Here is an 18,121-nt window from a genome sequence, read left to right on the forward strand (position 1 = left end):
CACATGGCTCTCAAGATCCTTATGATATTCACCTGAAATGTCTAGTGTTTAGGGGGGAAATAGTCTACTCTATACAATTTTAGGGAATGGGTTTCATTTACGCCAAAGTCTCTTTTTTCGATTTTTAAAAATCAAAATATAATCAGTACTTGTTTTGAAAGACAAAAAAATCATGTATTTAAAAACAGGAATCTCTGTAATAAAAAAGGCTTCATGGAACTTTGAAATGCCAAACACTAGCACAATATTTAGGTAAATTGGTCCTCACTGTCCCCTCCGTGAGAATGGGACATCTGGGTTACTTATAGGGTGAGGAAAGAAAGAACATAACAAAATAAAAAATTTCTTTACCAAAACTGATAACATTTTAGATGGAAAATTTCTACAGAGTTGGCTACATAAAGTAAAATATAATAATGCTTTAAACCCCTCCCAAGACATATACCACACATTGCCCTTGGCAATAAACCTAGCAGGGAGAGTTACATGAATCCCAGTAATCTTCGTGTGTGTGCTGGCATTTCTCTTTTTCTTTCGTTTTATTTCTAAAGAGGTTTTTCCTTTATTTCCCTCCCCTAACATAAGAAAACATTGCTGAGAGGATGGTTGCTATGTGTCAGCTCAGAAATGGTTTTGCCTCAGTGGTGTGTAGGCAGTCCTGATAAAACTAAGATCTTTGGAAAGGAATCATGGTATATAAATGAGATATTTAACTACAGTTTTCGTCATTCTGTTGGAGAAAAATTCCAGGCTTCTTTTCCATATATAGTATCCCTATGTTTCGTTGGTTTAGTTTGAGGTGGACTTTTGGAAGGTGCTGTGCCACAAGCATAACTTTAATGATGATTTCTTTGGATCATTATTATTTCATTCTTTAACAGAGAAATCCAACCAAATAAACAAACTAAAACCTTCCCCCAAATAATTAAGATGTAGGTTAGTGTCACCCATATTTTATCGTTCTCTTCAATTTTCACAAGCAGCAAAGATCATAGAGTTTCTAATCTTATTAAGAAAACCAAAATGTATTTCAGAATAGGATGAGAATTAAGAAGGCCATTTTCCAAATAGTATAAGAGTTTCACAGTTAATCCTTTGTTGTTTCTGCTAATTAGCAGTGATACACGGATTGCTGAATCTCCCCCAAGAGATTTCACTGTAAGATCAAAGAGAAAATGGGATAGGCTGGAAGTAGAAAGCTTCTATACAAAAAACAGATGTTTTTGACAAGACAAAGAGACCTGGCAATGAAAATGTGCAGAAAAGATGCATCAATAGTGCTGAACTTGTGTTTTGATAAGAGAGCCTGCACTGTTTCTCTCAGTCTCCTATTAAATAATGTGGCCCAAAAAAGATGTTAAGAGATACTCTGGGAGGAACAAATAAAATCCAGAATTAGGTGGGGCGCGGTGGCTCACGCCTGTAATCCCAATGCTTTGGGAGGCTGAGGTGGGTGGCTCATGAGGTCAGGAGATTGAGAACAGCCTGGCCAACATGGTGAAACCCCGTCTCTACTAAAGATACAAAAATTAGCTGGGCGTGGTGGCGTGTGCCTGTAATCCCAGCTACTCGGTGGCTGAGGCAGGAAAATTGCTTGAACCTGGGAGGCGGAGGTTGCAGCACACCAAGATTGCTCCATTGCACTCTAGCCTAGGTGACAGGGCAAGACTCCATCTTAAAAATAAATAAATAAATAAATAAATAATCCAGAATTAAAGCACAAACAATTACAGGAATTAAAGGAACCTAAACTACAGCAACTCCTAAAAACAGATTCTTTAACGTCTTCCTGAAAATACTCTACACAGCTGTTTCTACAGGGTTTGTACCAGTGAAACATTCTGAGGGTGCTGACAAGAGCTTCGCGTTATCTCGCCAATCCCTGCAAGGCAGCTAGGCATTTTTCTGTTTTCATCCTGTGGTCATACCTAGGCTGCTGAGTATCCAAGGTTCATTACTCAAGGGCAGCTTTAGGCTCCTTTAGAGCCAAATGTTAACTGGCACCAAGATAATGAGCCCAGAAGGCCTGCCTATGTGGCCTTTACTGGAGGACTGTCCTATCTACAACAAAGTCTGTGTAAGAGCCCGAGGAGGCTGGTAGATGTATTTTTACCAAGTTATGCCCATATATGCTGGGGAAAATCTAGAGATCTACTAACCATATTACAAATGAATAACATAATTACACTGAAAAGGGAGGCGAAGAAAAGATCTCCCGTAAGTAACTCTGGAAAACAATATTCTGACTGAATACTATAAAGCTAAAACCAAAAATAACTGTACAATGTTTTGCTTTAGTGAATTTATTCCCATTGTGGTATGGGTTAGCAATTCTAAAACTATTTTTATAGTGTACTAGGATTACCCTAATAAGTAAATATAACAGAGATAATGAGAGCCAGGTTTCTCAGTGTCAGAGAAGTTACAAGTGAGCAAGATGGAAAGACTACACTGAAACCTGTGGTGCTGGATTATCCTTGACAATATTATTAGAAATTCACAGTTATTTTATATATATTTATATATATGTATATATATATGTGTAGATTCATAGATACAGGAGTAAGTTACAAATAAGGAAAGGGAAAAGAATAACATGACCCTTGTGTTGCTGAACTCATGGATTTTAATATGTATACAGATAGACACAGAAAAATATAATGTGTGTGTATATGTATGTTAGTATACATACATACATACATACATCTATGTATATATCCATATATATTTTAGCTCTGTCTGCTGAGAAGGCCTAGAAAAAAATGACACTCCAGTAGCAGTGAACACACTTAGTGCCCAGATCTTAGTTTCCAAAAACCGTTTCTCCAATAAAATGAATCAAAGTTCCATGTAGAAGTGGTTGATTGCAGGGTAAGGGCAGGTAAAACACAAGATAAGCCTAAAGTATCTTATGGTGCCAACAAAAAAGGAAGTGTCCAAAATAGGATGGAAGCATGTTGAAAGAACAAAGGAGCTAACTTATAGGTTTCCCAATAGACACATTGAAACAATCTGAATAACCAAGTAAACAACAATATTAGATTATGACCCATAGAATAAAATAAATATCAATGAGCTCATACTGAATAAAATAAATAATTACATAAATGAATGAATACATAAATACATACATATATACATATACACATAGCTGAAGGAGAAGGGACCATCTTCCTTCTAGAAGAATTTCAATTAATAAGTATAGAAGAAATGACAGAAACACAAAATCACCATTAGACAAATACAACATTAATAATTGCTGCAGGCAAGAGCCACCAAAGGATGTTAACCTTAATGAGTGACAGTTTACAGAGAAACAAAATATTTTCATAGCTTCACAGTATCTCCTGAAAGACAAGGAGAAGGAAAAATAGCAACTCTACAATGGAGAAACCCAGCACACACCCTTAACCAAGTGATCGAAATTAACATCAGTAATTATGTCCTCCTTGTTAGGATATACGGAGAAGGGCACAGTATCACATCTTATAGCATTCTTACCAAAAATGCACATTAAGCACGGGGGAGAAAACATAAAAACACCTAAAACAAGAGACAATTATACAAAATACCTAACCAGTTCTCTTCAAAAATGGCAAGATCATAAAACACAAGACTAAAGAAATGTCACAGATTGGAGGAGACTAAGGAGATGTAATAAATAAATGCAGTGTGAAATTATGGATTGAGTCCTGGAACAGAGAAAGAACATTAGTGGAAAAACTGGTGATATTCTCATAGGGTCTATCGTTTAGTTAATGGCATTTAATGGCAGCGTACCAATGCTAATTTCCTAGTTTTGATAATTATACTATGCTTATGTAAAATGTTAACATTGGGAAAAGTCAGGTGAAGGTTTGTTGCGGGAAGTCAGGGACCCTGAATGGAGGGACCAGCTGAAGCCATGGCAGAGGAACATAAATTATGAAGATTTCATGGACATTTATTAGTTCCCCAAATTAATACTTTCATAATTTTTTACACCTCTTTTTACTGCAATCTCTGAACATAAATTGTGACAATTTCATGAACACTTATCACTTCCCCAGTCAATACTCTTGTGATTTCCTATGCCCGTCTTTAATCTCTTAATCCCGTCATCTTTGTAAGCTGAGGATGTCGCTTTATGACCCTGTGATGACTGCGTTAACCGCACAAATTGTTCGTAAAGCATGTGTGTTTAAACAATATGTAATCTGGGCACCTTGAAAAAAGAACAGGATAACAGCAATGTTCAGGGAACAAGGGAGATAACCATCAGGTCTGACTGCCTGAAAGCCAGGCAGAACAGAGCCATATTTCTCTTCTTACAAAAGTGAATAGGAGAAATATCGTTGAATTCTTTTTCTCAGCAAAGAACAGCCCTGAGAAAGAGAATGTGTTCCTAGGGGGAAGTCTCTAAAATGGCCGCTCTGGTAATGTCTGTCTTATACGGTTGCAGATAAGGGATGAAATAAGCTCTGGTCTCCTGCGGCGCTCCCAGGCCTATTAGGACAAGGAAATTCCCGCCTAGTAAATTTTAGTCAGACTGGTTGTCTGCTCTTAAACTCTGTCTCCTGATAAGATGTTAATGACAATGCATGCCCGAAACTTCATTAGCAATTCCAATTTCACCCTGGTCCTGTGATCTCACTCTGCCCCCTTTTTCCTTGTGATATTTTGTTACCCTTGAAGCATGTGATCTCTGTGATCCACACCCTATTTGTACACTCCCTCCCCTTTGAAAATCACCAACAAAAACTTGCTGGTTTTGCGACTTGAGGGGCATCACAGAACCTGCCGACATGTGATGTCTCCCTCGGACACCTAGCTTTAAAATTTTTCTCTTTTGTACTCTTTCCTTTATTTCTCAGACTGGCTGACACTTAGGGAAACAGAAAAGAACCTACATTGAAATATTGGGGGTGATTCTCCCAATAAAGGTTATTCAGAAACTCTGCACTATTTTTGCAGCTTTTCCATGTCAAATATTTTAAAACTAAGTAATCTGTTTTAGATGGGCCACTAATTTTGTAAAACTCTGCATATGTGTCTAACATTCATATTTGGCAGTTCCATCTAAAATATATATGATTGTACAGTGGACTTCAATACAATTTAAACATTTTTTAGAAAACATATCTTATTTGTCTCTAATTTGTTGGGAAATGTATCATGGTACTTTTTCCTTACACTTTCTCAAGATGACTCCCTGAATACTCGTTTCTCTTCTTATTTTCTCTTTGAAATCCGAACTGTTATTATATAGGAGGAATACTAATTCCATCTGTCTCATGAAGAATGCAGAATCTAAGTCTTTGCTAACTTTTCTCAAAATGTTAACTCCAAGTCTTACATTTCTTCTTACTACATTTCCTTCTGTTTTCCTGAAGCCAAAACTCTAACCAAATTTTTGTTGGCTAATAACTGAGTAATTACAACCTCTTATCAGCTAAAAATACCACCATAAAATATGTCTACTGTTTTTAAAACATCACTTTGACTACTTTTTCCTTTATATCTTTGTTATCCATATCATATTCAAACTCCTGTCACTGATTTCCAGGACCTTTGTAAGTCTATCCCTACATTTATCAAGCTCCCTCAGTATCTTTATAACATTCTCTTTTCTCTTGCTAAATCCATTCATTCACGTATTTATTCAATTAACTTTCTCTGAATTTCAGCAATGCCAAAGGCCCTGGGGTGGGTGTTGTAGGATATGCAAAATATACATATTTATCTTTTCTCATCTAACCCTCTCATTTACAAATCTGCCAGGTAAGTCCTTTTACCTGAAATGTCATAATCCCGAAATTCATACTTTTATCAATCCCACTTTATTGAAGAAAACTGCTTAAGTAACCTGAAGAGGATATTCACTTTTATATTAAAAATCAGCAAGTTATTTTTACAAAAAGACTAAGTGAAAGAAGGGAGAAAAGGTAAAATAAAATGTAGACCATTAAAAAGAAAAGCACAGGTATAAATGTATCATTGCCTTAGGATCAGAGCTACTAAAAGGCAAGTAACCAGTTCTTGTATCTTCTGAATAATCCAGAACACAGTGGTCCTTATGGCTTCCTTAAGTGGAAGCCAAGATTTCAAAAATTGTCAGAGAGCTACCTTAGTTTAAGGTTAATACTAGTTAAATGCTATTCTGAAGAGGTAATTTAGGAAGAAGTCCATAATTTACCCACCTCACCCCAGTAATTTCCCAGGATCCCACCAGAGTATATAAAGAATAGCCTCAGAACAGGGGATCTGTGTTCTGCCCTGCATACCAGGTCAGCTGGGCACAAAGAACAAATGGCATGGGCAGTTTTGGTATTTGTGATGAGGTTCAACTGGACTTAGTTTTTACTTTATCCCATCTCTGATGGAGCTCTTTGTCATTTATACTACAGAATGCTAAGTAAAAAGACACTGCAATTCCCACCTGTTGATTTTCTTTGAAAGTTTGGATTAATAATTCTTTCAATTTCCTTTTTCTTTCTTTTGCCATTTTTTCCTCATCCAGAAGAATGTGAGTACTTTGAAACATGAGTTTTTCTGAACTATTTTGAGAATTCTTTTCTTGCCTTTTCTTCTCTCTATTAATAACAATTAAAAAATACATGTATATTTACAATAGATTTAACAATAAGCAATTACAACCTACTATAGCAGAATAAACACTGAATTTTCCTTTGGAATACACATATTTTTAGATCTGGCTCTAAAACTACATAGTAGGGTAATTTTTTTGAAGCCTTACTTTATTCCTTTATAAAATACAGATTAAATGAAATAAAATTGTTATAAAGTACTTTGAAAAGTAGAAAATCTTATATATACTTTAGTATTTTTATTGAGTTGAACACAGAGCCATACTTCGATCAAAATTTGAGAGTTAACGACTACTAGATAGTCTCTAATATAGACATAAATTCTCTCCCATATAACGGGAAAAAAAGGATTCTCAAGAAAGGAATGAGATGCTTACTAAAAGGCCTCTTATAAGGTTACTAGAAAGAGGAATAACAAAAGAATCAGGTGTTATTTAATAAGGAGGGAATGGAATCTAGAATAATTTTAAAATAGCTGAAAAGGGAAAAAAATAAACTTAAATAGGAAAAGGCCTTTAGGTAAGTAACCAGAATTATTTTAGTAACTTTGTTGCTCATCTTTCTGAGCATCCTCTTTCTCACCCACCTATCCATTCTTCCTCATCCAGGCCATCCCTCTTTCGTTCACCAATTCAAACAAGCTCATAGCTATGGCCTTCTTATTGTAGTGCATTTAACTGCACAGGTATATGTACGTGTATAAAGTATACACTATTAATGATGTGGTAAACATAGCACCTAGTCAGGAATCAGAATTCATGAGCTCTGGCCACAAACCAGCTAGTCACCTGATCTTTCTTGAACTTTTGCTTCACAGTTGTGGAAACTCAAATTGAGAAAGATGCCAGGATACCCTACAGATATTCTCTCATTCATTCTCATATATGATACAGAGGGTACACAGTGTTATTTTGTATTATTGGTGATGTTAACCTTCATCACTTGGTTAAGGTGGCTTCTCCAATATAGAGTTACTATTTTCCCCTTTGAAATTAATAAGCATCTTGAAAGAGATAATTTTAAAACTAGGCAATGAAGCAGATTTAAGATAGCTTACAAATAGGTTTAAAAGGCCTATCAACAACAAGTTTTACTGACTTTTTCCAAACTATGAATGCCATAACAATGTTATATTTCATGGTGATAGACAGGTGATAGTGATTGTTAAAGAAATACAGTTCTAATACTATGAATCTGATTTTTAAAAATAACATTAGAATATATATCTGTTTTAAAAGAAATATCTGCTCATTGTGAAAAACTGGAGAAGTATAAAAGCCATCCATATTTCTCCCTTTCTTTTTTTTTTTTTTTTTTTTTGAGATGGAGTCTCACTCACTCTGTCGCTCAGGCTGGAGTGCAGTGGCATGATCTTGGCTCACTGCAACCTCCGCCTCCTGAGTTCAGGCGATTCTCCTGCCTCAGCCTTCTGAGTAGCTGGGGTTACAGGTGTGTGCCACCACGCCCATAAAAGCCATCCATATTTCTACCCAGAAACAAGAGTCAGTCCTGTTTCATTGTACAAGCCATGACTTAGCAATTTCTCCAATATTTATGAAAGTCTGTTACTATAAATAATGTTGTTTAAATTATCTTTCTACACAAATCTTTATCTGGATTTCTGATAATTTTCTTAGGGCAGTTTTCCCAAGGCTGTAATTCCTAGGTCAAGGGATAATGCTATTTTATGGCTCTTGTTGTTTATTGCCAAATTGCTTTCTGGAAAGTTTTAAATCAGTTCATCCACCTAGAAGTAGAACATATTACCTATCTCACTGTAACCATGGATAAGATCTTAACTTTTAAAAGAAATGACTGGTCGGTGAACATTTGTTGAGTGCCCACTGTGAGCACAGCATCCTACTACCATTAAATGTTACTTGTTTTCACAATTTATTTTAGGTCAATCTAGTTTTTCCAGGGCTTGGGAGCAATCTGAAAAGCAAGGCTGACCTTAGAAAGAACTCACTAAAACACCAGTGATTGCTTTCCGAAAGGAATGGCATCTGGAGGAGGCCTCAGCCTGGCACTTGAAGAAGTAAAGCACATGTTCACTGCTGAGCTGTTTTAAGTTGGGTAGAATAAGAGCAATCAAGAACAGAGAGGGGAAAGCTGTGTAGGCTGATGGGGGTGGAAGGGATTATCTGCTAGGTCTTTGTGGCCTCTCAGTTTGAGTAGTCAGACACTTCAGTCATGTTGTTCCAAGGCTTTTGCAGTTCCTGCATTGGTGCTGTTTCTCAGAATAAATACATTAGTTATTTCACTTATAAAGCTCATTTTCTGCATGAGGATGGATAATAGTACTACATCCCGTGAGGACTATTTTTATCTTCCTCTTATGTCAGATATTCTTTTTCTTTATCAGTGGTAGTAAGACAGTGGTGACTTTCCATATGATTATCAGAAAGTAAGACACACAGTTCACAACAGGATAAGACACAATTACTGAACATGTTCAACCTCAAAAATATTATCTAACCAAAGAAATGCAAACTAACCAATATAATGCCCATGAAAAGTGTAAAAATATTGAAAATGATGATACTCCCCAGTGCGGGGAAGAGTGTGATAAACTGGCCTGCTGCTGATGATACAGCAAACAAGTACAACCCATTTTGAAAGCAATTTGGCAATGTTTCAAGAGTTAGAAAAAGACCTGTGTCATTTAACTCAGAAATTACACTCCTAAGAATTTATTCTAAGGATATAATTCAAAAAAGTGAAAAAAACGTATGCTTAAAGATGCTCATTGCAATATTATAATGGTGAAAAATCCAAAATAGCTGAAATGTTTACTAGTATGGGGAGGTGATCATTACATAAATTATGGTATAGGAACTCAATGGAGTAATATATACACCCCAGGACTCCAGGCAATGTGTTAATTACAACAAGCAGAATTACGAATTAAATGTACTTTATGGTTATAATTAAGTATGAAAAGGGACCAAGATCAGGAGGAAACAAGGAAAAATGAAATTAGTTAATTTGTTAAGACGGTGGAATAGTGAGTGATTTCTCTTTTGTGTTTTGTTATTGCAATGTTTGCCCACTTTAAAAACTTCAGAGCACTTCTAAAATGACTGCTTAAACAGAGAAACCCCACAGTGCTTATCACACTGGCTTACATTTTCCATGCTTCTTTCACAGTGCGTCTCCTCTCAATTATCTCCCTCCGCAGCTTCACCATCTCCCTTTGAATCTCCTCTTCCTCTTTCTTGGCCTCCAGAGCCTTCCTTTTCTTCTCTTCTTGCACCAGACACTGAGCCTCCAAGAAGGCCGATTTTTTCAGGGTCTTTTGTATTCTCTGGTACTCCAGTTCTTTCTCACGTCTTAAGCGATTTTCTTTTACCTTAAAGCAAATATAATAAAGATGAAGTGTGGCCTTTCAAGTAGAAAGGGATATGAAAAACCTTACAATACATTTTGAAGTTCAGAATATAACCAGTTTGAAATATTCTGACCCAGAACTCCACTATTTACTGGTAGGATAGGAGGAATTCATCTGTTTACTGAGTAAAGACCAATATAAAATTTTAGATGCAGTCAGATGAAGATGACTCAAATAATCTGGGAATGATCCACATCACAGAAAAGTAGAGAATCTAATGAGTCAGATCTCAAGTTCTGGATTCTCATTTAGTAATGATTTCTCACTTGTAACGACTGTCCAAGGTGTACATTACTGCTTTTATTATATTTAGGTTATATCTGCATTCTAATTATAATTTAAGAAAGAACAGAACTTTTTTGGAAGCCACATTGTGAATGATAGAACAGTGATTTATTGACTTTAGGAATACCACAACCCTTTATTCATTTCTATTATTATTATGTAAATATAGCAGTGATTCTGGATCATATTTGGAAATCAAAAACATGAAAAAGCACATTCATTTTTTTCACACCTATTAATCCTTTAGAGAGCTTGAGTAGCTATGAATTAAGGAAAGGTCCTTTCCTTCCTGCTTCACCTAACTTTACCCTTATCTTACTCTCTAGTTGTGATAAGACTTCTGATAAGACAGACAATGACTATATAGCTTATTGAACCTTCTCTCCTCCCTTTTGTCATAAATCCAAACTAGAATCATACTTCTACCCATTTCTCTAACATCCCCAGTGCTGATTACATATACCTTGATTGAATAATTTAAAGCAGTTACTTTCAAATTCGGCAATCAGAAATTCAGTGTTATACAAAGATGGCACACACACGTACAGATATTAATTCCGGTTCAATCTTAGTTCTGGATTCCCTGGCACTCCTTTACAAAGTGTTGAGACACCAGTCTTTTTTGCAATAACCTACTATTCCCTTTGGAGAAAAGAAAGTTCTCACATGCTTTTCTAATTCAAAACAGCTGAACTTGATTCAATTCAGATCTGTCTTCCATTTTAAATTATAATCACAAAATGAGTGAATTTCAGTTGTCTGGAAAAGAATTATCCTGTAACATTCACAAGAATATTAATAATATTAATGTTGCAATTTGAAAACCAAACTCAAGCACACACAATCTACATGTTTATAATAGGAAGTACCACATTCAAACTAATAAGGTTTATCTCAATACTCTTGGTCAAAATCAATTATTCTTTTTTTTGGCTATTTCTTAAATAAATTGTTTCCTACCCTCAGTTTATGAGAATTATTTTTCTTCTGAAGTTCTTATATTTTATTTTTATGCTCCCTAACCAAACCACAGATGGCACCCTTTTTCATAATAAAGCCTATGTCTTTATTTAAGCTTATTAAATGTGTTACACAAAGACTGCTTCCTGTTATCCATTTTAATTTTGTTTTTCCCTCCCACCTGCTTATGTCTCATCTCCATGGTAAGACGAGGATCCTTCTGCTGCTTCTTGTCTTGGTTTTCCTTCCTTCCAAGATCTTCCATCATTGCAGAATCTACCACATTTTTATGGAGCAGATGGTCTATAAATTTTTGAACGGTGGTACTTTCCTCTTCTTCCTCCAAATAGCCACATAAATCTGGGGGAAACAGAACAACAAAAAAGGGAAATTTTTTTAAAAATTAATTTTAGTATTATATTCATATTTACATAAAGAATCCTAGTACAGTAAAAATACAAAGCTGCGAATGTTCAGTAAATAGTAACTGATAATGGCAACTGGTTGAGTATAGCCCTCAGCAATTACCTTCAACTAAGAGTAAAAAAGCTCCACTTACCAAGCATTGCCCTCACCCAAGCCACTAGAGTCCTTCACTGCCAAATCTAAAAGATTACCATCTAAACAACCTTGAGAACTTCAACCTAAACAATCTTGAGAGCTCTACTGCTTAAAAAAAAAAAAAAAAAGAAAAGAAAGAAAGAAAGAGAAAAGCTTTATTGTGGTATAATTGACATATAATAAACTGCAAATATTTAAAGTCTATGATAAATTTTGACATATGCTAATAAAACCATCACCACAGTCAAGATAATGAATACATCCATCAGCCCCAAAAGGGTCCTCATGCTGATCTGTAATCTCTTCCTTTCACTCCTCCCCTTACCCTCCACTCTGCTCCAAGTAAGCACAGACCTGCTGCCACTATGTAGTTTTCATTATCCAGAATTTTATATAAATTAAATCATACACTTATATACATTGTATTTTTTCTGACCTAGCTTCTTTCACTCAGCACAATTATTTTGAGATTCATTCATGTTATGTGTATCAATAGTTTATCACTTTCTATTGCTGAGTAGTATTCCACCATATAAATATACCACAATTTGTTTATTCACTCATTTGTTGATAGACATTTGAGTTCTTTCCAGGTGTTGGCTATTGCAAATAAAGGTATTATGAACACCTGTGTACAGTCATCCCTCCCTATCTCTGGGGGATTGGTTCCAGGACCTCCCGAGAATACCAAAATCCAAGGATGTTCAAAAATCTGTGATACCAAATGGTGCAGCATTTGCATATAACCTATATCCATCCTGCCTTATACTCTAGATCATCTCTAGATTAGTTATGATACCCAATACAACGTAAATGCTATGTTAATACTTGTTACATGTATTGTTTAGGGAATAATGACAAGAAAAAAGCTGTACATGTACAGTACAGATGGAATTATTTTTTCCTGAATATTTTTGATCCACGGTTGGTTGAGTCCACAAATGCAGAACCTACAGAACATAGGCTTTCTTTTCTGTTGGGAAAATGTGTAGGAGTAGAACGACTGGATCATATTATAGCTAAATGCTTACTTTTTCAAGAAACTATCAAACTGTTGTCCAAAGTGGTTATATAACTTTACATTCCCACCAACATTGTAGAAGTATTCCAATTTCTCCATATCCTTACTAATACTTGGTATGGTCAGTCTTTCAAATTTAAGCCATTTTAACATATGTAGAGGTAACTCATTGCAGTTTTAATTTGCACTTTTCTAATGACTAATGTTACTGAACATCTCCCTTGATTATGCTTTGTAGTTGTTCCAAAGATTATTGATAGTGGGGTATTGAAGTCTCTAACTACAGTCATGTATCAAATAACAACACTTCCATCAACAATGAACTGCGTGTACGAAGGTGGCCTCATAAGATTACAACAGACCTGAAAAACTCCTATTGCCTAGTGATGCTGTAGCCATCATAATGTCAGAGCACAATGCATTACTCATGTGTTTTGTGGTGATGCTGGTATAAACAAAATAACCACACTAACAGTTGTTTAAAAGTGTAGCACATGCACCACATTCTCTTTATCCAGTTTATCACTGATGGGCTGATTCCATGTCTTTGCTATTGTGAAGAGTGTGTGCTGCAATGAACATACACATGCATGTATCTTTATAATAGAATGATTTATATTCCTTTGGGTATATACCCATTAATGGGATTGCTGGGTCAAATGGTTTTCTGCTTCTAGATCTTTGAGGAATACTATGCAGCCATAAAAAGGAATGAGATCATGTCCTTTGCAGAGATATGGATGGAGCTGGAAGCCATTATCTTCAGCAAACTAATGCAGGAACAGAAAACCAAACACTGCATGTTCTCACTTGTAAGTGGGAGCTGAATGATGAGAACACATGGAAACGTTGGGAAGAACAACACACACTGGGGCCTGTCATGGGTGGCAGGGGGAGGAAGGGCATTGGGAAGAAAAGCTAATGGATGCTTGGCTTAATACCTAGGTAATGGGTCGATCTGTGCAGCAAACCACCATGGCACGTGTCTATCTTATTAACAAACCTGCACATCCTGCACATGTACCCTGGACTTAAAATAAAAGTTAAAATAAAGCACCCACAAAAAATCTTAGAATACTACACAAAAAAGTATAACACATATAATTATATACAATACATAATACTTGATAATGATAATAATAACTATGTTACTGGTTTATGTATATACTAAACTACACTTTTATCATTATCTTAGAGTCTATTCCTACTTATTAGAAAAAAAAAAAAAATTGGGCCGGGCACAGTGGCTCAAACCTGTAATCCCACCACTTTTGAGAGGCCGACATGGGAGGATTGCTTGAGCCCAGGAGTTCGAGACCAGCCTGAGAAGCAAAGCAAGACCCTGTCTCTATTAAAAGAAGAAAAAAAATTAGCTGGGTGTGGTGGCACACACCTGTAGTTTCAGCTACTACGGAGGCTGAGGCTGGAGGATTTCTTGAACCCAGGAGTTCAAGGCTGCAGTGATCTATGATCACCACTGCACAACAGAGGGAGATCCTGTGTCAAAAAAAAAAAAAAAAGGTTAACTGTAAAATAGCCTCAGGTAGGTCTTTTAGGGGATATCCAAAAGTGGGTAATATTATCACGGGAGATGACAGCTATATGTGTGTTATTGCCCCTGAAGACCTAGTGAGACAAGATGTGGAGGAGAAGATAGTGATATTGATGATCCTGGCCCTGTGTAGGCCTAGGCTAATATGTATGTTTGTGTCTTAGTTTTTTAACAAGAAAAAAAAAATTAAAATTTCAAAAATAGAAAAAAGTACATAGAATTTAAAAAAAATTTGTCCAGCTCTCCAATGTGTTTGTTTTAAGCTAAGTGTTACCAAAGAGTCAAAATGTTAGAAAAAATTAAAAACTTATAAAGTAAAAAAGTTATAGTAAGTTAAGGTCAATTTATTATTGAAAAAAGAAAAATATGTTTTTATAAATTCAGTGTACCCTAGGTATACAGTGTTTTTAAGTCTACAGCAGCATATTTTAACATCCTAGGGCTTCACATTTACTCATGACTCACTCATTGACTAACCCAGAGCAGCTTCCTGCCCTGCAAACTCCATTCATGGTATATACCCTGTACAGGTGTAACACTTTTTACCTTTTATATACTGTATATTTACTGTACTTTTTTATGGTTGGATATGTTCAGACACCCAAATACTTACCATTGTGTTACCATTGCCTGTAGTATTAAGTAACATGCAATACAGGTTTGTGGCCTAGAAGCAATAGTCTATCTCACATAGCCTAGGTGTATGGTAGGCTCTACCATCCAGGTTTGTGTAAGTACACTCTATCATGTTCGCACAATGACAAAATCACCTAATGAGGCGTTTTTCAGGACTTATCCCCTTCATTAAGCAACACATGATTGTATTATTGTTGAATTATATTTCTCTCTTCAATTTTGTCAATTTTTGCTTCATCTATCTTGGGACTCTTTTGTCAGGTGTATATATATTTATAGTTGTTATGTTTTTGTGATGGATTGACCCTTTTATTGTTAGAAAATGCACTTTTTGTTTCTAGTAACAATTTTTTCTTTAAAAGTCTATTTTTGGGAAAATTAAAAATCAAAGAAAAAATAAAAATAAAAAGTCTTTTTTAATATATATTAACATAGCCACTGTAGTTCTCTTTTGGTTACTGTTTGCATGGTATATCTTTTTCCATCCTTTTCCTTTTAACCTATTTGTACTTTAAATTGAACATATGTCTCTTGTAGATAGTATATAGCTAAGTCATGTATTTTTTATCCATTCTGCCAATCTCTGCATTTGGACTGAAGTGTTTAATTAAATGCATTTATATTTAATGTAATTCCTGACAAAGCTTACACTTATCATGTTGGTATTTGTTTTCTACATGTCTTATGTAAATGGCCTTTATCAAGTTGAAGAATTTCTCTTGCATTACTAGTTTGCTGAGAAGTTTTTATCAGGAATGCATGTTGGATTTTGTTAAGTGCTTTTTCTGTGTCTATTGAGATAATATGTTAATTAATATTTTTGGTAAACATCCTTTTTAATGGTTACATAAATATTTGTTCAGTATTTCAATTTAAAAAAAAACTCTACCAGCATATGATGATTGAGACCTGGCATGACATTACTAGATGATATCAACCAATCTAAGTAAAGGGACATAATTAGATCTATTAGCACTGTATCAAAAGAAGTAATAGTTTCATTAGATTCCTTATATTTGCTTCAGAACAAATACGAAGTACTGAAGTACCACACTTTAATAATGACAATAATAAACTAGAAAATATCCAGAAGGCAGCAACGAGGATGATAAGACCTAGAAACCATGTGGTATAAAAAACTTGTTGAGAGTACTGGTGCTATTTAATCTGGAAACATAGAACTATATGAGTGGTCAAATATGGTAACAGCTCCTACAAAAAATAAACGTTCTTGAGAGAGAACATGTTATTTTTGTTGTACCATAGGGTAAAAAGTTACTGAAGACAAAATCCTAATTCTCCTAACTAAGGGAAACTGCTATGAGGATTAGAGCCTCAGACCGGTTGAATGGGCTCCCCGCAAAGTGCAGGCTCTCACTCCTGGGAGGTGTTCAGGCAGAGGATACGTCACTACAAGTTAGGGACACTGTAGAATGATCTCTATCTGGGTCGGGGAGGAGGGTAGATCAGACTACCTAGTCTTGAAGGATTCTTCTAATTTGACAAGCTGATAGTTTTGTGATCCTCAACCTGGGGATTTTACAGAGTCCTAAACAAGGGGTATGATGTCAGGTGAATTCACCAAGGGTATCTGAGTCATGTATGGGGAGCTGCCCCACCATTACCATGACTACTCCTATGCTCAGGGGAAAAAATACACAGACCCTTGAGTGTATTAGATAAACACTCAGACATCAGCCATCTAACTTGTCTGACACTGGCTCTGTGCACAATAGTGGCTTTTCCCTCCTCTGGGAAAAAAAAAAAAAAAAAAAAAAACTAGAAAAGTAATAACCTCCCTTATAAGTAATAACTAACAGATAAATAAGAAGCATTTTATAAATTTAAAAATGACATATGAGCACTTAAATGTAGTCTGCATCAAAGTAAATAGTCCAGTGATATATGAGGAAGAGGCACTCTGAAACAGCATTAATTGCTATTATAAGCAGAATTATAAATACAGTTGGTCCTCCCTATCTGCAGATGCCACATTCTTGGATTCAACCAACTGCAGTTCAAAAATATTTGGAAAAAAAAATTAAAAATAACAATACAACAATAAAAAATAACAAACATTTTAAAATACAGTATAACAACTATTTACATAGAATGTATACTGTATTAGGTATTATAAGTGGTCTAGAGATGATTTCAAGTATGCGAGAGGATATGCGCAGGACTAGAGCATCTGAGGAGTTTGGTATCTGTGGGGGCCAGGGGCCCTGGAACTAATTCCTCACAGTTAGTTAGGGATAACTGTAATAGAATATTTTAATTTTTAAAAATACCATGAATTTACTGAAGATATAGCATAAGAAATTTACATTTAACTATGATAAATTAAAACCAATAATAAAAATTAAAACACAGAAAAGTTAAATAGGTATCATTTGTTATTCAAAACAATTATAAAGACTCCTTAGACACATTCATTAAATGTTAAAACTTAGAACAATCAGATAAGTTCTTACCATCAAACTTGTCATATTTCAAATGGTCATTGGCTTCCGGCACAAGAGTGACACTTGACACAGTGTTTTTAGCATCACCTTCTTCATCACTTGCTAATTCTTGCTTAAGTTTGGAGTCTAACCAGTCATTGACCAGCTCCTGAGCTACAATAAAACAAAAACTCATTTTAAATATTTCAATTACTTCAGAGATTTTCTTTATTCACTGTTTTCATTTCTTCAATAAATATTAACTGAGTACCTATCAAGTACTGTTCTAGACACTGGAATACAGCAGTGAACAAAACTGGAAAAATAAGCCCTAGCATCATAAAACTTACATAAAACTTCCAACTGGGGAAAAGAGACAACAAGTAAATAAGAGAAAAGGCAGGGACAGGAAGAAATGGAAGATGGGTGGTGGTGTTTAAATTGGGAGGTAACCCAGTCACAATTGCTTCAAATAGAATAAAATACCTGGGAATCCAACTTAAAAGGGATGTGAAGGAACTCTTCAAGGAGAACTACAAACCACGGCTCAATGAAATAAAAGAGGACACAAACAAATGGAAGAATATTCCACGCTTATGGATAGGAAGAATCAATATTGTGAAAATGGCCATACTGTCCAAGGTAATTTATAGATTCAATGCCATCCCCATTAAGCTACCAATG

At 35.4% G+C, this 18,121-nt stretch overlaps 2 protein-coding genes across 2 annotated transcripts in view; one reads left to right on the forward strand and one right to left on the reverse strand.

Moving 5' to 3' along the window:
- Positions 1-18,121, reverse strand: part of KIAA1407 (KIAA1407 ortholog) — an 88,565-nt gene that overhangs the window by 59,440 nt on the left and 11,004 nt on the right. The window contains exons 4-7 of the mRNA XM_011966815.1: positions 17,468-17,611; positions 11,405-11,583; positions 9,716-9,939; positions 6,419-6,572 (exon numbers count right to left, since the gene is read on the reverse strand). Coding sequence (XP_011822205.1) covers positions 6,419-6,572; positions 9,716-9,939; positions 11,405-11,583; positions 17,468-17,611 — 701 coding nt within the window. The remainder of the gene's footprint in view (positions 1-6,418; positions 6,573-9,715; positions 9,940-11,404; positions 11,584-17,467; positions 17,612-18,121) is intronic.
- Positions 1-18,121, forward strand: part of QTRTD1 (queuine tRNA-ribosyltransferase domain containing 1) — a 79,072-nt gene that overhangs the window by 18,014 nt on the left and 42,937 nt on the right. The gene's annotated exons all lie outside the window — the stretch shown is intronic.

This window comes from Mandrillus leucophaeus, unplaced genomic scaffold (assembly GCF_000951045.1).
Source record: "Mandrillus leucophaeus isolate KB7577 unplaced genomic scaffold, Mleu.le_1.0 Scaffold775, whole genome shotgun sequence".
Classification (NCBI taxonomy): Eukaryota; Metazoa; Chordata; class Mammalia; order Primates; family Cercopithecidae; genus Mandrillus; species Mandrillus leucophaeus.